General features: G+C 43.9%; 1 protein-coding gene across 16 annotated transcripts in view; it reads left to right on the plus strand.

Annotated features, from left to right (window-relative positions):
• The window catches only part of USP40 (ubiquitin specific peptidase 40), a 77,691-nt gene that overhangs the window by 48,406 nt on the left and 4,842 nt on the right, over positions 1 to 24,443 (plus strand). For 12 of the 16 annotated variants that reach the window (XM_032395365.1, XM_032395867.1, XM_032395948.1 and 9 more), the window contains 11 exons: positions 4,010 to 4,063; positions 4,806 to 4,894; positions 6,321 to 6,407; positions 10,495 to 10,531; positions 12,325 to 12,389; positions 14,109 to 14,183; positions 16,270 to 16,396; positions 17,752 to 17,846; positions 19,087 to 19,205; positions 22,484 to 22,549; positions 24,178 to 24,388. In XM_032395365.1, coding sequence (XP_032251256.1) covers positions 4,010 to 4,063; positions 4,806 to 4,894; positions 6,321 to 6,407; positions 10,495 to 10,531; positions 12,325 to 12,389; positions 14,109 to 14,183; positions 16,270 to 16,396; positions 17,752 to 17,846; positions 19,087 to 19,205; positions 22,484 to 22,549; positions 24,178 to 24,388 — 1,025 coding nt within the window. The other 4 variants (XM_032396211.1, XR_004298306.1, XM_032395476.1 and 1 more) reach the window with 4 other exon arrangements.

A 24,443-nucleotide genomic window follows, 5' to 3' on the forward strand; every position in this document is an offset into this window, starting at 1 on the left:
AATGCGGTGGTGGTGAGCACTGTTGATGTGCTTACTGTCTATATATCTAAAGGATTCTCTTAAGAAGCTACTAGAACTAGGAAGTTTAACGAGAAGTCAAAATTAATACAAAAAATCCATTGTATGTTTACTAGCAACAGAAAAAACGGGAAATGAAATTAGGAAAACATTTTAATAGCATAAGATATCATGAAATACTTGGGGATAAATTTATTGAAATATGTGCAGGACATATACACTGACAAGAAAATATCCCTGTGAAAAGTCAAAGAACATGTAAGTAAGTGGAACGATGCACCATGTGTTCCTGGATCAGAAAACATGACATTGTTAAGAAGTAAATTCTCCCAAAATCAATTTGTAAATTCAGTGCATCCTCACTCAGAATCCTAGCAGGGTGTGTGTGTGTGTGTGTGTGTGTGAGAAATTGACAAGCTGATTCACTTTACATGGAAATGCAAAGAACCTAGAGTATCCTAACAACTTGAGGGGAGAAGAGATTGGAAGAGTCACACTATCTGATTTCGGGATTCACGCTAAAGCTGTAGGCGTCAAGACAGTGGGTCCTAGCATAGGAGCAGACCTAGTGCAGGGGTCAGCAAGCTCTCTAGGCCAAAACCTGTTTCTGTGCAGTCGGTGAGCTAAGAATAGTTTTCACACTTCTAAAGGGCTCCTTTTCTGCAATAGAGATTGCATGTGGTTTTTGAGCCTCAAATATTTACATTGGAACTACACTGAGAATCCAGAAATAGGTGCAAATAAATGAAAGTCCCTTGACTTTCAACAAAAGTACTAAGGTATTCCCATGGGGAAAAACAGTGTATTTTCAACATAAGGTGCTGGACCGATTAGCTATCCGTGGATGCAAAGATGAACCTCTAGTTTTGCCTTACATCACGTAAAATACTAATTCAAAATGGACCATAGACCTAAATGTTAAAACCATTTCCATAAAATTTCTAGGAGAGAATTTATGAGAAAATCTTTGTTACTTTTATCATAAGGAAAAGGCTTTTTTTTTTTTTTAGTTAGGAGTCCAGCACAAACCATAAAAGAAAAAAAACAATAAATTGGGCAATATCAAAATTTAAACTTCTGTACTTCAAAAGGCATTTAAAAAGGCAAGCCACAAATTGGGAGAAAAAAAATTTGTAGCACGTTTGACATAGACTTGCATCCAGGTTGTATAAAAAAAATACTTGTAACTTAATCAGAAGACAACTCAGCCCACATGGGGAAGACACTTGACAGAAGAACACCTACCTGTGGACGACCAGTAAGCGCAGGAAGGATGCTTAGTGTCGTTAGCCATGAAGCTGCTTAGCTGTCAGACTGAAACCGCAATGATACACCACCACACACCCAGTGGAATGGTTAGAATTAAAGGCCCAGCAAAACCAAGCATTAGCGAAGATGTGGAGCAGCTCCCACATACTGCGGCGTGAGTGCAAAATGGTAAAGAGTTAGCTTGCTTCTTAGGAATTTAAACATTCACTTACCCGTCCTAGGTGCCTTACCCAAGAAAAATGAAACCATATCCTTACAAATACTCTATGTAAATGTTCATAATGGAAAGGTGGATACAGTCCAAAAGTCCATAAGGCAGTGAATGGGTGAGCAAATTGTGTCGTAGCGTAACAACAGGAGGTTGTTCATCAGCACGAGCTTCGAGCTACCACCACCTGCAAAACACGGGTGACTCTCAAAGCAGAAGCCGGACACAAAAGAGCACATACTCTTATGACTCCACTTACGTGAAATTTTCAGAACAGAAAACCCATGCTTTAGTGACGGGGCGGAAAATTGGATTGCGGGGGGAGGTTGACTGCAGAGTGGCATGAGGGAATTTTGGGGGTGATGCAAATCCTATCTCAGTTTACTGGTTGTTGCTGAGTGTTTAGATCAGACTCTGTACACTTAAACACGATGTGTTTTATTGTAACTTACACCTCAAATTGACTAAAAGCGTATGGTTTATTAAAATGAATAGTTTATCATCTTCCCGTGAAACAGGTCTCCCTTCTTTCACTCTTGCCCCCCCTGAACCGTTCTCCTTCTAGCAAGTGATCTTCTTAAATGGAGGTGAATGAGATCCTATCACCCCTCTGCTTAGCGCCCTGTAGTGCTTGTCCATCGCACGCAGGCTCCTTCCTCAACCCGGCCTTCAAGAACCGGCCTTGTCTGACCACGGCCTCGCAACCTCCTGTGGTCCCCTCTCCTGCTTCACACACTTCCCACGCTGGCTTTCAGAGGTTCTAGTGCGCCAGTGCTCCCGCCGCACCCCTCAGCGCCCCACTTCTCAGTGGGGTCCTCTCCCTGAACTCTGTCTCTTCCTTCCTCTCTGCTGACTTCAGCCACCCACTTGCCCTGAGCTAAAATGTTACTTGCCGTCGTCCCTGAGTGCTCAATCTCAGCTAACGTCCGTTTTCTTCTCCTGGTACCTCGTACGCTCACGCCTCACTGCCCGTGCTTCGTGTGGCGAAGGCCCACCTCCTCCGTCAGACGAGACGGCAGAGTCCGTGGCTGTTTCTCCTCACTGCTCTGCTGTCCGCTTCTGGTCGGCGCCTGGCACGTGGAAGACACAGTTTGTGAACTGAAAGAATACTTTAAGGAGGCAGTGTTGAGATGCATTTTTTAAATTGAAGAACTCTTCGTAAGCTGTTTCAGTGGTTGGGAAATGTGTATTAGAATGGTTTGCCAGCTGCACGGTACCGCTGTGTAACATGTAGACCTCTGGAATCTCAGCGATTTGTTGTGGCCTGATAAGAGTGCGGACTCAGAAGGCCCCCGTCATCCTTGTCCTCCCGGGAGGCCTTACCCCTCCTCCCAGGCCCCCACTCCTATCCGGCTTTGTAAGGATTCCGTTTGGACTCAAAACCTGGAGTGCTCCTTCCCACAAAGCCAGAATCTTCACACCTGCAAAAATAGGGCCCACTGGCCCTAATCCATTTAATAAGCATAAAAATCACCTAACAAATTTTACATAGAGGCAGTCTGCACGAATTTCAGTTACCATGGCTCATTACATAACGTCAGCCGCCCAACAGCATGGTTCCAATGTCTGCTACGCTGCACGTGAACGGAGTAATTGCATGAAGTGCAAACTTTGCTACTAGCTCTTCATTCCACAGGTCGCTACGTAAATAGCAGATGTGCATCAGGATCGGTGACCGATTACCTCCCTCTGGAGTGTCTGGTATTCACTGCACCACAGCCAAGGGTGTGGCCTGTTGTCCCCTTTCTCCCACCGTAAGGCCACGTGACATCTTGCACTCATGGCTAAGCGACTCGCTTCGCAGAGGTGAAGGTGCAGCTGGGAAGGTCTACAGAGGCCTAGAAGAAATAGCTGGCCGGGGGAATGTTGGCACTGCTGTCTCTCCGGAGACTAGATATGCAGCCAGGGGACACGAAAGTGGTTGTGACAGGACGACGATATCCCTGAGGAGGTGATGCTGGACAAAACCCTCATGTTCAAGGAGCCTCCTGCAGACCCTTCATGAGGTTGAAAGCACAAAACAGGAAATTTGGGAAGCAGAGCAAACTTAGAGGATGACGGTTCACTCAGGGATAGAAAAGATCCTCACTCGGTATTGTAAGCTCTACGGCAAGAAGCGAGCCCTGTGTAAACTAGACTTGATGTTTTTTACAAAAAAAAAAAAATTCTCAAATGTTTCTAGTGTTTTAACTTGCAGTGTAAATACTAATTTTGCTATTTCTTAAATTTGACTGTACATGTGTAACGGAGATTTAACTGTTGTAACAACAGTGTTGAGAGGTCCCAGGACAGCTGCAGTGTCCTCACGGTGACTGAGCTGGCCTCGCGTGGTTTCGGCATGGCAGGCCTTCTTGTGGCCCTGTGCGAACTGAAGACTGCTTGTACTTGGGGTTTTTTTTTTTTTGATTGTTGGGGGTTTTTTGTTTTGTAGCTTATTGTAGCTTTCTGCTAATTGCAACAGTAGAGCATCTCTAGTTTTTTTTGGTGCACTAACCAGCTTCTTTTTATTTGTAGCTGAGAACAGCTGTTTGAGATCTATTGATAGAAATGGGAAGCTGCTTTGTCCAGGTAAATCTTTGTGGTAGCCTTCAAATACGGACACACGCTCACACCATCAATCTTTCTTATTTAAATGGTGGCTTCCAGTACCTAATATCCTTAAATTACCTTTTAGAAACTAATTTATTAGACATATTATTGTCTCAGTGCTGTCTTCACGTATTACAGAAAATCATAACCAGAAATTCAAACACTTCTGTTTTCTAAAGGAAAACACCTATCTTTCTGATGAGCTGATCCTCATTTTAGGCAATTATTTTGATCGAGTTGTATCTTTTCTAGATTCATTGTCAAAGTGTTTGTATTGCTCATGTTACTGTGATAAGAGTTGTAGAATAGACTTTGTTCTCACCTCTGCATCCTGTCATTAGACTTAATTTAACTGATGGTCACCACAGCAGCTTTGAATGTGGAAGAGGCTGGTCCATCGTTCATGAATCAATTCGGAATAGCTAGCTTTTAATCCAAGTAAACAATGGCTCTTTGATTCTTATTAAGTATGAATCTAAAACATTCATAGCTGCCTCTTATTTCTTAGCATTGTTGTACAGATAGGAAGATAGATCCTAGAGTGTGGAAATTGAAAATCAAACATAACTGTAATGTAGGTCATCCTTTTGCATGGAGTACATCTCATATTTTTTCTTTCTTGACATTCTTGATTTTCAAAGGAAGGCTGATTTCAGTATATTATTTTGCCCAGAGAGGTAGGAATTAATAACATTCATCCTGTTCTCCACATTCTTTGTAGTGCCAGACAGTTACACTTTGAAGGAAGCAGAACTGAAGATGGGGAGTTCACTGGGACTGTGTCCTGGAAAAGCGCCAACTTCCTCTCAGGTAACGTGGGGTCTACCTGACAGAACGAGATCAAGCTTCCCAGAATCAGAAGTTCTTAATTTTGTGATTCTTACCTTAACTACTGCACCCAGTAATCATTTTTCTTAGAAGTTTTTTCTTTCTTAAACGATACCTTGTATGTTAGGCATACAAAGAACCATCTAGTTCTTTGTGTTTAAATCAAAAATATCAATAAATAAAATCTTAAAAAAAAAAAAAGGACGCCTGGGTGGCTCAGTCGGTTAAGCAGCTGGCTTCGGCCCGGGTCATGATCCCAGGGTCCTGGGATCAAGTCCCACATCGGGCTCCTTGCTCAGCAGGGAGCCTGCTTCTCCCTCTCTCTCCCTCTGCTTGTGCTCTCTCTGTCAAATAAATAAAATCTTTAAAAAAAAAAAATCAAAAATATCAATGTCAGAGCATATTCATAAGGTTCTTTTTCTGTGAGAATTTTGTGGTTAAGGGGGACTTTTAAAGTTGGCCACCTGTTTGAACCACCCTGTTTCAGAAATTCTAAGCAGCACCCCTTTTCCCCACATTTCGCCATCTGCAGGGTTAGGACCCATGTTACAGTCAGTGACCTCTGAGTGCAGCAGCTGCACTGTTTCTCCCCCTTAGTGGCACAGGAAGTGGTGAGGGACAACCAGCGGCATCTTACATGTAATGAAATAGAGCATATGGATTTGGGACTGAATTACTCTCTGCAGTAATACAATTGTCTCATAGCAGCTTTGTTTTGAATCGGTCCTCGTTTTCTGTATAAAGTATTAGGTCTGCCAGAAGCCCTACGTGTTCAGTAAAGTTTCATTACAGTCCAAAATTCACAGGGTTCTTACCGATAAGACTCTGTTTCGCGGGAGCTGGACTCCTGTCAGGATCCCTGTGGTTCCCGGATGCACTTCTTTAGTTTCCCAGCTGCCGCCTCTTTAATTTGTTCTTCCCCTGAACTTGGCCACGTAGGAATGTATGACAAGCTGGGAGGAGGGAAACGTGACAGGTGAGATGGAGTTCGAAAGGAAAGGGAGGGCCGTAAGGAGCTGAACTGACAGGTGATCAGATTCCCTGGACAGAAAATAAGATCACAGCCAAATGACAGAGAAAACCCAGTTAATGCTTACAGCGTGTGGCCGATCCCTTTGAGGAGTGACCAAGAAAGAAATGAAGATCATGGTGGGATAAATAATATCTGGGAGAGAGAAACAATGATCTAACACCTGTGGGAGTGGAAACACGTGTGAAGCATCTTAACGTTTCTGGATCGTCGAGATTATTGTTTAAATTACAACATTAAATTACCCAGCATCTTTATTTTTATATGATAAGATTTTTATTAAAATTTCATGGACCATTAGCTTTTTTTTTTTTTGGAAGCAGGTAATACATTTATAGAATTTTAAAATTTAGATTAAATTGCATTCATTGATCTTAGCTGTTCCTGTTTTTCACTGTGGGGAGTGATGTTCAGCCTGGTACAGAGATGGAGATCATAGTAGAAGAAACAATATCTGTGAGAGATGTAAGTAATTTTACTTTTTCTGGTGTGGGGAGAGGTCTGTGGGCATTTGGTATGGGGAGCCATGGTAACCCGTGTTCGGATTTTGAGGTCCTGAGGCTAGGGTTCACATAATATACTTTAGAGAATTCTGTGCATTCACTAAATGAGTAGTTTTGGGAACTTGAAAATTGGTGAACAGCCCAAATTTTTAAAATAAGATTATCATCTTTTTTTTTCTGATTATCAGTAATACTTGTTTATTATAGAAATTTGGGCTACACAGAAATGGAGTAAAAGAAAAAATTAAAACCCCTCATTATCCTTTATCCCACTAATATTAACATTTTGGCATATTTCCTACTGGTGTTTTTAGGGATACACATACGTAATCACACCCCCGGGCGTGAATGTGTGTGTGTGTATGTATGGGGTAATAATTATGGTGGCATCATGGAGAACTAGGACTTTCAGTCTTGGAAAATGGAGAGACACATAGCATTGGGATAGTTGAGTAGAGCCTGTACTCCTGAATTTGAATCAGAAGAGTCAGAATGAACTTGATGTTTGTTTTTTAAAATGTTTTCTAGCTCTTCCCCCTGAAACAGCTTAGACACAGTGACCAACCTGGTGGGAGCAAGCACCCCAGCACCCAGATTGTGGTTGCTAAATACCACTTCCTACTGGAAGGAATCAGGGCTTCTTGGAGTAGCGGCTGGGTCTGTATCTAGGTCAGGGACATGTCAGGTGAGCCTGGAACATCTTACCCTGACAGAAGCAGTAACGCTAGCAAAGATTGCTGGGATCTGCGGAGAAACTCAGGAGCCAGCTTGAAGAGGCTCCTGCTAGTCACACATGAGACAGTTTGAGCCTTCGTGGGAATAATAATAAACTGATGACTATGCATACTTAAAATCCACGAGTTCCTAAGTGATCCTAAAAAGACCATCTTCACTGGTTACGCAGAGTGGGTGCTGGGGAACCATAAGGAGAAGGGCCAAGCGTTTATCCGTGTTCCTTTTGGAAGCTGTGCTGCGGGGTAACCAGACAGATGATGAGAAGGTGTTTTGATAGACATATCTCAGCTAGTAAATAAGATGAAAGAATTTTAAACTATTGCGGTTATTTTAACTCCTAATGAATTAATGTGTCTAAACAGTGATCCTGAAAGACTGCTCACAATCCAAAAAGAGTAACACGCACACATTACAGTAGTTCAAAATGATACCCATGCTCTTCTTGCCAAAATAAAACAAAACGAAGTGGACCTGAGCTCCTGGGTCTGAGGGTCACTTTCTAAGAAGTACAGGGGGACAGAGGGGACATGTTACCGCAGCCCAGGGCGACCGTCTGCACAGTCCCGAAGGGACTCAGGAGACAAGAGGGCAGGTGCAGTGTGTGCACTTTTATTTGGCTCTTGATACAAACCAGGAAAACCTTAGTTACAGTGTAAGAGAGACTAAGGGAAATGGGGGCTGGGGGCAACTGGCTGACTCAGTCGGTGGAACGTGTGACTCTTGATCTTGGGGCTGTGAGTTCGAGCTCCATGTCAGGCACAGAGATTACTTAAAAAGGTAGGGGAATATGAACACCAACTGGGTATTTGTTATTAAGGAATTCTTAAGTTTTTTCAGATGTCGTAATTGTTTCAGGCTTATGTTTTTTAAAAGAATGTTTATCTTTTAGAGATGAGTGCTAAATATTAATAAATGATATGATAGTTGACATTCTTGTCTCAAAGCACCTGGGGGCAGGGGGCGGGACAGGAAATGGGTGGGAGTGTGGCACACAAGACGGGCCACGGCAGTCACGGAGGTTGGGTGGTGGGTACCAACAGCTCACGTTTACCACTCTCTCTGCATGTGTTTGAAATTGTCCACAACAAAACACTTTTTAAATTTTTTTTTTTTCTACTTTTTGTTACCTGCTGTAAATATTTTCCTAGGTTTTCATTTAGCTTTTAACTTTTTGGTGCTTTTCATGTCAAAGACAGGAGGCCGCAGAACGTTTCAGAGGAGCAAAGTGTCTGTCTGTCTGCTCTCGAGCCCACTGTGGGCAGACTCACTCCCCTCCACATGGCTGGGTCCCGTGAGCCGTTCTCCGTTGTCCTCTGACGCGATCGATGCCTCTCTGGGCCTTGAAACGCTTCTGTCACTTGGCTCAGGAAGACCACAGCTCCTCACGGTCCCCCCACGTCACAGGCCCAGCCCTCCACAGTTTGCGCTCTTCTGTCTCCCTTAGACTGGACCTCGGCCCTGCGCTCTGTGCTTATGTGACCAGCTGCTACTTGGTTGTCTGATAGCCCTCCCCCTGCTGTGTGACCCCCGTCCTGTCTCGCACGCACCTCACGTTTCCCTCGTCAGCCGATGGTGGCAGCTCCATTTCTCTGCTCGCTCGGGCCAGAACACCAGGGAGTCATCCTCGATTCTTTTCTGTTTCACATCCAGGTTTTCAGGAAATCTCCCATCACGGTTCACATCTCATTCCCTCCACTGCCACACCTTGGTCACCTCTCCTCTGGATTATTCCAGCAGCTTCCTGACGGATCTTTTTCTTTCCAGCCTGGCATTTCCCCAGGGTCTGTTCTTACAGAGACGTTGAGTGGTCCCTTCCCTTCCTGTCCTGACAGCCCTCATGTGCTTCCCCCTGTCTCTCGGGGTCCCAGCCAGAGGCCCCAAGCGCTTGCTCTGCTGAGCCACATCGGCCTCCATGCTCTGGTCCTCCCCAGCGCACAGCTGAGGTGAATGCCCACCTGGTCGTTTTCTTAAGTAACGGAAGCTGTCCTCGGCTGCAGCCTTGCTCCCATTCCCTGTGTTTTACTGGATTGTTCTCTCATTGCTGTCCTTTTCTAAACAACCTATAGGTATATTTTGAAGTCTTTTCTGTTCTTAATCATACAAGTAATCATGGACTTATTCTTTAAACTCCAGTGGGGTGGGTTATAGCTAAAAATCCTTCTTGATCCCCAGCCTACCCTAGCCCCTCAGCCAGACGTCTACATGGTCTCGGGATGGTGAGATCTGACCACACCAGCGAGCGTGTGTCCTTCCAGACCTTTGGTGCACTCATACCGGCTCGGGGACAAATGAGCTGGACTTGTTCGTATGCTTTCTTTTAAATCATAAATGGGATCACGCTGCATGTGTACTAGAACTTTGTTTCACTTCAAATTTATAGAGGTCTTTTAAGACTATAGGGGCTCCTGGGTGGCTCAGTCGTTAAGCGTCTGCCTTCGGCTCAGGTCATGATCCCGGGGTCCTGGGATCGAGCCCCGCATCGGGCTCCCTGCTCGGCGGGAAGCCTGCTTCTCCCTCTCCCACACCCCCTGCTTGTGTTCTCTCTCTCGCTGTGTCTCCCTCTGTCAAATAAATAAATAAATTCTAAAAAAAAAAAAGACTGGTACATATAAATCCATTTTATCTTTTAAGACCTCTCATAGTTTATTTAAGTGTTCCTCTGTTTGTGGGTATTTTGATCCTTTGCTCTTTTTCTTACTCCAAGCAGTACAGTAGTAATCTTCCTTATTACTTGCTTCCTTCTGTGCTAGTGTAGTATAATTCAAGTTTTATTTACTCTTGCCGTAGATTTATAGGTAGGCAAAAGAGTAGGTTTTCCCCCCAAGGAAGTTGGGAGTTTCTGATTTTTACTATTGTTATTGAAACTTCTGTTAGTCGTGTGTCGCTTGTTGCTTTCTGCCGTGGGATCACCGCCGCACGGGTCTCTCCGAGTTCATAGACGGCCAGTTGTATCTCTTGGGTGCTGTGTAAAGGCTAATCTCCTTTTGTAGGACTCAGAGGTTAATGTGTATCTATGAAACCAGCCTCATCAGTCCTGTCCGGTCCAAACCGCAGTGTTGGTCCCCGTGAGCAGAAGGCTGTGCTGCGGACCTGGGTGTGGGTGAGCCGCAGCTTCGTCCCCCTCCCGGGTTGGCCCTTTTAGCTCTTAGGAAGCCGAGCTTCCTCAAATCATCTTAACTGTGTACATCCTTATCCCTTCAGGAATTATAATAAGACAGATAGGCCCAGGGTCTAAAAGGGGCATCTCTCCCAATACTGTACCTCAGAAACAGAGAATTAATGAACGTGGTTTTTCTTTTTTTTTTTTTGAACAGTGTTTGAAGCTCATGCTGGAGAAGTCTGGCCTACCGGGTAAGTTCCGCACCATGACGATGTCACTTATCTCTGTCCTAATAAGTTGTAAGTTATGTCTTTATAGTAAGGGCCTGGTGACAGCCCTTCAGGTTTGTGTGCGCACACACGGTGCATTCTGCTGGTTCCTGTGTGCGAGCGAACAGAAAGCTCGCTATGCGTCAGCTGCTGCGAGTACGGAGAACCTAGACAGGCTCCAGCACAGGCTCCGAGGAGACGCAGCTAGGATTTCTGCCCTCTGGAATTACCCAGGCCCTTCGCTGATTTTTTTCTTTTTAACTTCATTGATTCAGAATTTCAGTGCATTGTGTTTTGTGCCAGTATTTCTGTGGTGTACATTAGGGAATGTAATAGGAAAAATCCAGGCTGTATTTGAAGTAGCTCCCCGGGGGGGAATCATGCGGGAGGGCTCCCAGGGGTGTCCCGCCGCTCCCCTTAGAGCGTTGGCTGTCAGCAGACCACGCTGAGCTGAAGCCTGAGGCGCCGCTACCGGAAGGGAGGTGGCAGGCCTTGCACACCAGGCACCCTTCTAGGAGCCAGCAGCCTCCGTGCGGGGACCAGCACCCATCCCCAGCCCGCAGATGACAAGACAGACGCTGAGAATGGTTAAGGGTTTACCCAGAGTTGTACAGCGAGTAGCTAAGCCTCTCTGCTTTCAGGACCCACGTTCTTCCTTCCACGTTATGCTGCGAAGAAGGAACGGTGTTCGCCTTTAACTTATTGGTGGGGTTTTGTTTTGTTTTTTAAACACACTTACAGGGGCACCTGGGTGGCTCAGTCGGTTAAAGCGTCTGCCTTCGGCTCAGGTCGTGATCTCAGGGTCCTTGGATTGAGCCCCATGTCAGGCTGCCTGCTCAGCCGGGAGCCTGCTTCTCCTTCTCCCTCTGCCTCTCCCCCTGCTTGTGCTTTCTCTCTCTCAGATGAATAAAGTCTTTAAAAAAACACTTAGATTAAGTTAAATATTAATACAGTTCTTACTGTATTTAAAACTAGAACTAATGGTAAGAGAGGGCCTGCAAAGAACAGTATGGTAAGGATTTAAGATCTGTGTGGCCTGTGCGGGATCAGTGTTAGATCTGTGTTTACTCCTTTGGCTGTAGCTTCTCTTGGCGGGTGGGGTGGCTGTTTATAAGACATTGCTTTTTTTTTTTTTTTCCAATAACCAGGATTTCCAACTTTTGCTCTATTCAGCTTCTGTCGCCGCTTCAAAAAATTTCTTTCCCATTTCATCAGTATAGCAAGCATATTGAGAGAAGTCTAATTAAAGACTGTTTAACGTTCATAAATGTTCATTTATACCAACTTCATTAAAATGCTATTTCAAAAACACTATTTTTGTTAGATTAACTGATAAGTGGATAGGAACAGTTTGGTTGTGCACATTATCAGTTGCTAAGAGATATTAGCCTCTACTTTCAACCAAGACCATGAAATAAAACAACTTCATAATGATTTTAGAAGAGATTCTGTGCCTAGACATACAGATACCTGTATTCTGTGTGATGTGTGTGCACGTGTAAATGATAAAGGTATAATGTAGACGTTGTGTAATAGTAGCAGGTGTTAACCTGTTTGCAAGTAGCAGATCTTGGTGGAATAGAGAGGAAATTAACCAAACTGGAGGAACCACCTAATTTTTTTCATGCCTGGAAGAGAGAATTTACTTTAAAAATTAGTTAATAGTTACTTGCTCAAATGCCATTTGATATTCGTTCATCCAGAAGGGTCATTACTGACAAACTCTTAAAAATATATTCTTAATTTCTTTTATCCTGATTTTGATTCTTTCACAGGAGACACGTGGCATTTACGAAAAATGAATTGGTGTTACGAAGCTGGAGAGCCTTTATGTGAAGAAGTAAGATTATTGTTACACATTTTGCTCTTAGAAATGACTGTGTTTGTGTTTCATCCAGGATACTCACCCTCACCCCACTGGTGAATAAATTCTAGAGAAAACTTTAATTTTTTTTAGGATACAAAAGTCCGTACCTGGTAGGTCTTTGCTAAAATCAGAGGGAAAGTCTTAGCCTAATGGGAACGTTTCTCATGTCTCTGTTAAGTCCTCTTTTGACTTAAGAAGAGTATGTCCCTAGAAACAGTAGTTGCTCATGAGAAGGCAGAGAACTTCAGAGAACAAAAGACATTTGGAAACAATGTGAAGATACACTCTGAATTTTGAAACCTGAATATTTTCATCTCCGTTTCTCTGTAAGTTAATGATGGCAGAATTCATCTTACCAGCCAGTCACTTAGGCTCAGATCAAAACTGCATCTCTAGATCCAGCCAAACTCTCCGGGTAGCCTTAGGAACAGTATGATCACAGGATAGTTGGACTCTGGTTAACCATCTTATTACTGATCCAGATAGCGTCACACCTGCCGGTCCAAACCCGGGGGCTTAGGAGTGGTCCCAAGATGAAGCTCAGGGAGAAAGCAAGCTTAGGTACTTGCGGTCGGCCGCGCTCCCCCGAGTCCTGTTGTGCCTGCCGTCCAGTAACAGCTGGTGGCATTGAGCGTCAGCAGAAGGCTGATCTAGGCAGGAGGACTGGGCCTTCCCCCGCAACCGCTCTGCTGTCTGGGGCCCAGTGAGTCCGCGCCGAGAGGCGCCTCTGAGGCTCGGTCGGGAAGCTGACTGCCCAGAGTAAGACGCAGACCTCAGACAATCCCCAAGACATAAGGTTTGGAGGTCAGAGAGTGTGTCTAGTCGTGTGGTTTCTGCATTTTCTTCTCTTCTAATTCCCAAATTGGAATCAAACAATTCACCTAAAAGCAAACTTACTATCCTCAAAACGGGCTCCTCTTTGCAGAGATGATGCTGTTCGCCGGCCTGGTATTTTCAGGCTGCAGCGCCGCTTCCCCTGCTCACCTGTGGTCCTTCATATTTGCTCTTGGCTTTTCCACTCCTCCCTGGCCCTTCCCACGGCTGGCCGCCCTGGCCCAGCTTTTTTCATCTTTTCTTTTTTTGGCCTCTACCTAAATTACACCCAAGTGGCTTCCCCAGGTCCGGTGTTCCCCGACTTCAGTATATTGTGCATGCAGCAGCCAGACTGGTCTTTAAAAACCCCTTCTCAGAAAACTTGAGTGGCTTTTTTAAAAAGCAGCTAAAAATTCCTTTAGTTCACAGCCCTTCCATCTGTGACCACCCCTCCGATCTAGCTTCCTGTCTTGTTACTCTCCAGCTGGTACTCTGGTCTGTCTCGTCTCTTAGCTCTTCCCCTTATTCTGGACTTCACCTTAACCCTGCTCTTCTTTTCATCAGAATTCCTTCTCGTTTCCTGTAGCTTTCCATCTCCAACCCAGCCTTCAGGCTTAACTAATATTTCGTCCTCTGTGGCTCCGTCCTACTTTTCTCATCCCATCCATCTCCCTCTCTGCAGCCTTTATGATACTTCCGGTTCATACCCTGTAACTTAATACAGAATGAGATAGTGTTATGTAGTCTTAGTTTATTTCCTGTCTCCTCGATACCTGCTTTATTGTTTCTTTCTTGAAAGGGTTATAGAGGTTTAAAGAAAAGATCCAGGGGTCTTGTTTCTTCCTGTCAGAAGTCATAAAGGAATTTCTGTTTCCCCAGGACGCAACCCTGAGAGAACTTATGATATGCTCTGGAGATACTTTGCTTTTAATTGAAGGAAAACTTCCCCCTCCGGTAAGGTTTTGTTTCTGATTGACATTTTGTAAATAACAGTTAGTGCTTCCTGATGACAAAGATGATCTATTCTCCTTGTGGGGAAATACAGCCAGGCATGGAGAGTAGTGCTAGGATTTGGGGTGAGTTCTCTGATCAGACAGCTGCCATATTTTACATCTTTATAGATTTCCTTCTTATAAAATCAATTGTATATACCGTTTTATTTCCTGCTTTTCGTATTTCATTTTTAAACCTGACTGCAGAATCCAAAACCAGTCATTGTATCCAGGGTGTGACTTACCACAGTTTAATTCACATACCCCCAGTGAGAAATTTAGCTTGTTTTAAATCTTTTGTTTTTACGCATAATACTTAAATAGAAATCCTCCTCAAGATTGTTCCAAAGTCAAAATTAACAGGTCAGAGGTATGAACTTTTTAAAGACTAGATGCTAGCTCTGTGTTGCCCACATTGTTTTCCCAGAAAACCACACCAAACCGATAGCTCTGTGAGCTGCATACGAGAACACTCATTTCACTGCTCTTAAATAAACACTGCGGATAACCACTTTTTAAGACCATTATTTATTAGGTTATTTTTAAGGTGGACACATGTAAAGATGAAAGTTTAAAAAATGACCCCCGATTCCAGCACTTAGATAACCATTGGTTTAGGATTAGGAAATTCAAAAGACATGGCAGGCTATAAAATGAAAAGAGTTTTTCCCATTTTTTTTCCTCTCCAGAGTGAGTCAGAATTAACTTACTTTCCTTTGTAAATCCTTCCAAGAAAAGTTATGCGTTTGTATGCAGAATGTAAATATGTGCATATCCTTTTTAAAGTTCACACAAAGGGGATCGTATTCTGTATGTTGTTTTACACTTGTTTTTATTCACTTCATATATCTTGAGGATCTCCCCACATCCGCACACACAGGCCTACCTTATTCTTTTGCATCAATTCATAGAATTATATTTTATTATGTGATATTTAAAATTGACTTATTAATTGGTAATATTCATAATACGAAATTTGGAGTGTATAAAAAGCTGGGCCAGGAAAAGTAAGTATCCCCCCTGCCCTTCAGCCACTCAGTGTCCTCCCTCTGTAGGCAGCCAGTTTCCACTGCGTCCTTCCAGAAGTACATACCTTGCAGTGCACATGTGTATGTGTGTGTACATAGCACGTATATACGTTTGTATACGTACATATTTTTTTTTACACAGAAGATTATTTGCTAGACATCCTACGATGTACCTCGCTTTCTCATTAATATTTATCTCCGTATGCATGTTGTGTTAGTACACATACAGCTATTTCATTCTATTGGGTGCTGTGGAATATTCCATTGTATGGAGGCGCCATAATTTTTTCAGCCAGTCTCTTCAAGGATTTAGGTGGTTTCCAGTCTTTTGTTGATACAAATCACACTGCAAAAAATATATATATGCCATTTGGCATGTATGTATCTATAGGATAAGTTCTAGAACTGAAACCACTTTGTCAGAAGTCCTGGCCTCCCATAATGTAACTAGTCTTCTAAAGAGGGACCTTGAGGTTGGTTCGTGGGTTTTGCTACCATAAACAGTGTGCATTTATGGCTTTGTGTGTGGGGGCTAGTAGATCAGGTTTATTTCATGTAGTTTCTGTACAGGAATCCAACTTAGAGCAATAGGTTCCTGCTTCTTTATAAAGTTCCTGTAGGAACTTTAATGAGTGAAAACTGCCACTGACTGGAGCACTGTGCTGCTGGTGCCCTGACCAGGCCTGAAATTATTTGTACAGTTTGTTCTGTCCGGTGTTTTGATATTTTGTTTAGACTTTTCATTGATTGTAGTAAGATACTACAAACTAGTATATTTACAAAGATACTTCTAAGCAAAGAACCCTGAGTCCCAGTCATCCCAAAGACTAATTTTTATGACCTTAAATTTTTGATTGTAAAAACCATAAGCGGGTATAGTACATGGCAGTTAATACATCTAAAAGGAGAAATAATAAATTCAGGAACATTTGCTGTTATCAAGATATTTCTCTCTCTGTGAAAGTAGAAATTCAGTTAATCCGTGTACCTCACAACAGTTAGAAATGCTCCATTCTTCAGGGTTTCCTGAAGGTGCCCATCTGGTGGTACCAGCCTTGGGGGCCCACGGGTCACTGGAAGAGTCATCCGGACCAGAGGACCGGTACCCCTTCTCCAGGTGGGGTCTGGAGGGCTGCTTCCACCCAAGGTGAGAACAGAATTGTAGCAGTCGGCATGTCATAAAGAATAGAATGGCTGCTTCTACTCTGAGAGGCCGATGAAGTCTGTGTCTTAAATGTAAGGTTGAAAAATCAAAACCTATTAAAACCATAGAATGCTTCTCCCTGCCGCTCCCCCTGCTTGTGCTCTGTCAAATAAATAAATAAAATCTTTAAAAAAAAAAAAAAGAAAGGAAAAAAACACAAATTAATTTCCTTCCTAACTAAATAAAGAGAATATATTTATGGTAGGACTGACTTTATATATTTTTTTCTGTTTATTATGTTTTACTTAATTAGCCTTTTTAGTGCCTTGAAGTAACATACATTTAATATTTCTTTTTACCTTTTAAACCTCAGTACTGAAATTAACATAAGTGAGTCACATTTTTATCCCTTTACTGTCAAGCTAGGGTTATCTGTGTAGAGCAATAAAATACTTCGTATTGAATTACCTGTGAAATTGGCATTAAGTTTTTTTGTTTGTTTGGGTTACATTAGACAGGCACTAATTCTAAAAATACTTTGGTGGTAGAATAATAATTACATGTACAATTGCATATAAACTTAAAAAGCAGTGTCTTTCTCCATGAAAGTAAACAGTTCATTTTTTGATAGTCCTTCTATATCACAACATCTGGGAAATAGTCTTTCATTCCTGAGTTTCCTAAAAGTATCTTCCAGGTGGTGCCAGCTCATGGTGTCCTTAAGACAGAAGAACCACTCAAGAAGAGAGCTTTTTCACTTGATTTACTTAATCTAATTTCTTAGTTATGTATTAGCAGTGTGCCTAGCAATCAACAGAGCAAAAATGAGTGAAGTTATTCTGAATTTTAAATTTGGTTACCAGTTTTTATATCTAGAATTTTAGATAAGAGAACATTTTGTTTTCACCTTTTTTTTTTTTTAAAGATTTTATTTATTTATTTGAGAGAGAGAATGAGAGAGAGAGAGCATGAGAGGGGGGAGGGTCAGAGGGAGAAGCAGACTCCCTGCCGAGCAGGGAGCCCGATGCGGGACTCGATCCCGGGACTCCAGGATCCTGACCTGAGCTGAAGGCAGTCGCTTAACCAACTGAGCCACCCAGGCGCCCTGTTTTCACCTTTTAAAAGTAAATGTAGAAAGTCCTTCTTACTGTCAATGATTCTTTCAGTCGTAAACCTTTATTGGCCATTTACTGTGTGGCAGCCACCATCCCAAGCACTGGAGAGGCAAACAGGATAGATCCCGTTTCTTGAATGGGGCTGTGCTAAAACTGTAACACCCAAAACACGGTGTGTGTTTCAGAAATAGGAAGTAAATACAGTCCACGCTCCTTTCTGACACCTGCCTCTGTCCTCTGTAGGCGCTCCTGGTGACCTGCACGGGGAGGTTTCCCTCCGCTACTTGGGGGACCTCGAGATCTCCGAAGATGCCACCGTGGCAGAGCTGAAGTCCCAGGTCAGGCTTCTTCCTGTGGCGCACGGTAGTGGTGGCCCGGCTTCTTCCAGTGAGATATTAATAATACCTTCTTCTATTTCCTTTTCCCTCACTTGCAGTCTGTTCTGATAGGGCATGTGTTCTGTGCCACGTTCAGTGGTAAGTACCCGGCAGGCACGCCCGCATTCGGCTCACACAGCCCTGGTGCTTGTTTCTGCCACCCGTCCTGTGGCTGTCATGTGTCCCCACTCAGACGGGCATGCTGTGTGCTTTCATTTGAATTCCTCCTCGGTGACTTGCAGCTTATGTTCATTTTGATTTCTACGGGAAACATGATGTATTGACACATCCGTAAAGCATTCACTTTACCCCTTTATTTACATTGTTTTTGTATCATTGTGATCCATGTGTTAAATGTTTTCAGTTTAAAGATGTGTCCTAGGATGTGTGACAAGATACTGTATCCTTTTCTTACATATTCACGTTCCTAGTGAGAGAGAGTGTTAGGTCCAAATGGAAAGGCTGAGCTGCGTAGGACACAGAATGCTTCAGAAGCATCTTACTGTCGTCGGGGCGCACAACGCGAGTATCAGCCGTCGATATTGGATTTTCCTGTGTGTGCACAGCGTTTGAAATAACCTTCCTCGAAAGAAGCAAATGGTTGCCATGAGACAATGGCAATAAAAAAAACATTTTTTTTTGTATTGGCTTGAGAAATACAAAATTGCTGTTTTCAGATAAAAAATGAATATTGGCCATTTTATATATTACAACCTCAATCTATAAGTAGCTACCTGCCCTGCACACCGAGTGCAGAAGTGTAGGCACAGCAGTCGCATCCGAAGATTCCGGAACATTTCAAATGGAAGTTCTTTCACTGACAGAGCCAACTTTGAAGAACTATACTAGCACTAAAGAAAGTGGAGGGTGAACCCCCGTTTTTCGTTAGAGCTCTTGCGAGTTATACTCACAGAAATTAATTTCTAAGTTTCACTTTCTGAAATAGGATTTAAAAGGAGCTTTTGGCTCATTGGGAAATCCACTTATCCCTCAAGCTGGCTTCCCCAGAGAGGAAGACAGAAGTGACTGGATGGATTTCATTTAAGAGACAGCCCTGGGATGTTTTTTTAGTAGAGTTTATCATTCCTCGAGGCACTCCTCCCTCCGACGTCCCTGTGTAGTGCTTCATGACTTCCTAAAGCAGTGTGTGTGTTCGGAGCGCTTCTTAAACCATTGGAGAAATGTCTTGTTTCCTTTCTAGGCCATGACCTTGTCCTCCTCCTCGGAGTTCGTCATCCCCTCCCCAGCCTTCCTCAGAGCCTGGACCGTGGAGAGCCAGCGCCCCGGCAGGCTTTTACGAACCAACCGGCAGCAGCTCAAGTAGGTTCCTCACGGGAAGCGCCGTCTTTCCTCCGCCGCGAGGGTCCGGCGGGGGGGAGTCGGGCGGCCTGCTGTCGGCTGGATGACTCTTCCAGTCACACACTCTGGGGCTTTCATTTTCCATATTAAGCATAAATGTAGCTCCATGTATTTTTACTATGCTTCAGGTACCATGAACGAAATGTTGAGTTTTTCAGCTTTATTGGGATATAATTGACGTACAGCGCTGCGTATGTTTAAAATGATTGCCGCCGTGGTGCTAGCCAGCCCCTGGGTAGCGTCACGTAATTACCGTTCCTTTGTTGTCATAAGAACATTCAAGATCTGGGGCGCCTGGGTGGCTCAGTCGTTAAGCGTCTGCCTTCGGCTCAGGTCATGATCTCAGGGTCCTGGGATCGAGCCCCGCATCGGGCTCCCTGCTCCGCGGGAAGCCTGTTTCTCCCTCTCCCTCTCCCCCTGCTTGTGATCCTGCTCTCACTGTGTCTCTCTCTGTCAAATAAATAAATAAAATCTTAAAAAAAAAAAAAAAAAAGAATAAAATTAAAAAAAAAAAAAGAACATTCAAGATCTACTCTCCGAACAACTTTCCAATCTGTAACACGGTGTTGTTAACTGTAAGCACCATGCTGGACATGAGAGGCTCTGAACTTACTTACTTCTCTTGTAACTGGAAGTCTGGCCTCTCTGACCAGCATCTCCTTTCCCCCACCTCACAGCTCCTAGAAACCGCCATGTACTCTGTTTCCATGAGTTTGGCCTTTTTAGATTGCACATGTATGTGAGACCATACAGGATTGGTCCTTCTCTGTCACACTTCACTATTAGTCTAATGCCCTCAAGGTCATCCATGTTGTCACAAATGACAGGATGTCTCCCTTTCTCATGGCTGAATGATACTCCCCCACCTGCCTGACCATCCATCCATCCATCCATCGACGGACGGCGCTTGGGTTGTTTCCATGTCTTGGCTGTTGTGAACAGTGCTGCTATGAACATGGGAGCGCAGATAGCTCTTTTGAAATTGTTTTCATTTCCTTCGGATACAAACCCAGAAGTGCTAGGTCATATGGGTAGTTCTATTTTTAAATTTTTGAGGAGCCTCCAAAAAATTGGCTTCACCAATTCACATTCCTACCAGCAGTGCACAAGGGTTCCCCTTTCCTCCATGTCCCTGCCAACATTGATCTCGTCTTTTTGGTGCTAACCATTCTGACAAGGGGGAGGAGGTCTCTCACTGTGCTTGTGATTTGCACTTCTTTGATGATGAGTGACGGTCATGTACCTGGGGGCCATCTGTAGATCTTCTTTGGAAAAGTGTCAGTTCCTCTGCCCACTTTTTAATGGTACTGTTTGGGGTTTTTTTGCTCTTGAGCTGCATGGGTTCTTTATTAATCCTCTATCACATGATTTGCAGATTTCTTCACCCATCTCATAGGTTGCTTTTTCATTTTGTTGATGGTTTCCTTTGCCGTGCAAAAGCTTTTTAATTTGATGCGGTCCCACTTGCTTATTTTTCCTTTTCTTATCTTTCCGTTTGGTATCAACTCCAAAAAATCATTGCCAGGGCCAGTTTCAAGGAGCTTACCTCCTGTGTTTTCTTCTAGGCGTTTCATGGTTTGGGGCCTTACAGTCTAGTCTTTAATCCGTTTGAGCTGATTTTTGGGTATGGCGTAAACTAGCAGTCCAGCTTCCTTCTGTCCCATGTGGCTGACCAGTTTTCCAGCACCATCTACTGAAGAGACTGAGACTGTCTGTTCCCCGTTGTGTGCTCTTGGCTCCTTTGTTGTAAATTCATCGGCCATATGTGCATGAGTTTATTTTTGAGCTCTCTGTTCTTTTCATTGATCTTTGTGTCTACTTTTACGCCAGTACCATACTGTGTTGAATACTCTGGTCTGAAATCAAGAAGAGTGATGCCTCCAGCTTTGTTCTACTTTCTCAAGATTGCTTTGGCTCTTTGGGATCTTTTGTGGTTCCAAACAAACCAATACAATAGGATTGGTTTCCTATTTCAGTGAAAAATGCCATTGAAATTTTGATAAAGATCGCATTGAATCTGGAGATCACTCTGGGTGATGTGGACATTTTAATAATATTCCAATTCATGAACATGGACTACCTTTCCATTTCTTTGTGTCTTCAGTTTCTTTCATCAATGTCTTACAGCATGTAGATCTTTCACCTCCTGGGTTAAATTTATTTCTGCATATTTTATTCTTTTTGATGTGCTTGTAAATAGGACTGTTTTCTTAATTTGTCTTCCTCATAGTTCACTGTTAGTGTATAAAATATTAAGTGATTTTTGTATCTTGATTTTGTATCTTGCAACTTCACTGAATTTATTTAGTTCTTTGGTGTTTAGGGTTTTCTACATGGAATATCATGTCATCTGTAAGTAGAGGCAGTTTTACTTTTTCCTTTATAATTTGATGGCTTTTATTTCTTTTCCTTGTCGAATTGCTCTGGGTAGGACTTCAGTAGCGCGTTAAGAGTGGCGAGAGCGGGCACCCCTGCCTTCTCCCTGCGGTGGGGACAGACATGCAGACTTGCAGCGCTCAGTGGGTTAGCTGCCGGTGTCTGGCCTTTATTGTGTCCAGTTAGGTTTCTTCTCTACCTGGTTTGTTCAGTGTAGTTGTCATGAGAGGATGTAGAATTTTGTCAAATGCTTTTCCTTCATCTGTTGAGATGATGATTTGATTTTTTTTTTTAATCCTTCACTTTGTTACTGTATCACAGTGATTGACTTGCAGACATTGAACCACCCTTGAGTCCCTGGAATAAATCCTACTTGATCGTGATGTAGGAGTTGGATTTGGTTTGCGAATATTTTATTGAGTGTTTTTCCATCTATACTCAGCGGGGATATTGGTCTGTAACTTTTCTTGTAGTACCCTTGTCTGGTTTTGGTATCAGGATAACCCTGGCCTTGTGATGGCTTCTGTTTTCTGGAAGAGCTGGGAAGAATTGGTATTAATTCTTGAAATGTTTGTTAGAATTCACCAGTGAAACCATCTGGTCCTGGACTTCTCTTTGTTGGGAGGTATTTGATTACTTACTCGGTTCCCTTACTAGTAATTAGTCTGTTCAGATTTTCTATTTATGACTTAGTGCGTTCCAAGATCTATCCATTTCACCCAGCTTGTCAGCATCTACTTGTTCATAGTAGTCTCTCAGATTTTGAGTGTTCCACTTAAAAAAGAAAGCTTGGTATTTTTCCCAAAAAATCTAAAAAATTAAATATATCACTCAGTATTATTTTGTTTCATTTCTTTTATCAGGGAATACAGACTGGGAAGGAAAACTGAGATCTGCTTAGAGCTCCTTCAGAAAGAAGAAAATTTGGGGTAAGTCATCCACTTCTGTGTCCTTGTCTTATCATGGTGGGTAGTTTCTTGAAAAACTTAACAGTGTGCTCGGTAGTAAAGGGTTCGTCCCCACTGCCTGAGCCGCACGGCAACTTAAACCAGACTGTGTTCTACAAATGCGTTTGTGCGTCTGGCATCTGGAAGTTGGAGCTCATCTTTCCATGAAAACCGTGAGTCACAAATGCATATTGAATCCATAATGATCTCAAAGAGTAAGCAAGATGCTCCGTCCCAGCCCTTGTCTGTGCCCCGAGACAGTCTGTTGTCAGCACCTGTCACCGCCCCCTTACCCTGCTTCTCATCGTCACACCACCTGACGTAGGAGCTAGCCGTGTGTGACTTGTCTCCCACTACTGGGATGTAAGGTCTGCGCTCACTGCTCTGTCCCCAGTACCTGTGTCGTAGTCAAACCTTCCTATTTCTTTTTTCATTATATGAAAATCTTGTGTAAGACCTTCTGTGAGCATCACCACACAGTAAGGTTGCGTCTACCTGATGGGACGGAAATGCCATTCCTGCTGCTGTGTAGGAACCAGGAGCTCCCCTTCAGCCACGTCTACCCTTCACTTAACCCCACTGCTTTTATAAAAGTGCGTTCTCACAGGAAACTGTATTACCAGGAATTGTTTCCTGGAGGGGGATTTCTGGATCAAACTGGTATGGACATTTTAAACTTCTTAAAACTGTTCAGTTCCTTTCCAGGTAAGTTATTCCAGTTTATGTTCGCACAAGCAGTGTTCCTGAGTACACTTCACCCTCAGACCAACACTGAATATTTTCATTGTTTAATTGTTTGCTAAATTGATCAATGAGGAAATGGTTATGTTGTCTCATTTGCTTCGGTGCTTTGATTGCTAGCAAGAGCGGGCATTTTTCTCAAAAGCTTATCATTTATAAGCCATTTGCATTTTTTGTAAAGGGGTCTCAGAAAAGTCGAATTTGTGCGAGCTTTCTGAAACAATGACATTGACCCTTCGTCCCGTTCTTGTAAGCGGTGTCCCTTTGAAGACCGTGCAGGGCACTTGTTTGGCCCCCTCCCCAGCGGCTCCGTGTCCTTGCCCTGCCTCCGGAGCGTTCTCCCCTCCTGGGGAGACTGCCGCTCCCGCCCAGCCAGGCCTGCTCTCTCCCTGGGGCCGTTTCCTCCAGTGGTTCCTTTTCTCCCATCGATGTCACCCTCTCTTTTGGTAAAAGCACCCCTGTAACCAAAATATAACTGAAATCCAGCATGTAAAATCGCACACGGTCTCAGCAGCCTAGACGCACATACACGCTTTCCCTTCTCCCTCCCCACCTTCCGGCCGGCGCCTCCTGTCCTGAAATGGGCTCCATACATCTGACTTTCTGCCGGGCCCCCCCTTCCAGCACTGAGCCCTCGCTTGCTTCTCCCTGGCCAGCCCACCGCAGCTAACGGAGCTTTTGGTTCTGAAAGCAGCCTCTCCTGGGGCGCGGCTGCGGGTCAGGGCAGAAGGAAAGCAAAGTAGAGAAGAGGGTTAGCGGGTCTGGGGACAAATCTGTCCTTCTAAAAACCAGAAGAGTCGAGGGGAACCTTCGCCCATCATGCTCCTCCATGGTTACTGCGAACTTACTCTGTTTGTTTCCCGGCGCAGCCCCCAGGACATGGTGCTGAGGACGCAGATGCGCCTCCCCGGCGAGAGGGCCTACGCCCCGTGCGTGGACCTGGTGTGGGACACGGCCCGAGGCTGGACGGCTGGCTCCCTGAGGCAGCGAGTCGCCCACTTCTGCTCTCTTCCCGTGGAGAAAATTGAAATTGCCAAGTACTTCCCCGAAAAGTTTGAGTGGCTTCCGATATCGAGCTGGGTAAAGTTGCAGGCTTTCTCCGGGACACTGGGCCTTCCTGGCGTAGCGAATGGGT

The sequence above is a fragment of the Phoca vitulina genome, unplaced genomic scaffold, assembly GCF_004348235.1.
Source record: "Phoca vitulina isolate PV1807 unplaced genomic scaffold, GSC_HSeal_1.0 scaffold1, whole genome shotgun sequence".
In the NCBI taxonomy this organism is placed as follows: Eukaryota; Metazoa; Chordata; class Mammalia; order Carnivora; family Phocidae; genus Phoca; species Phoca vitulina.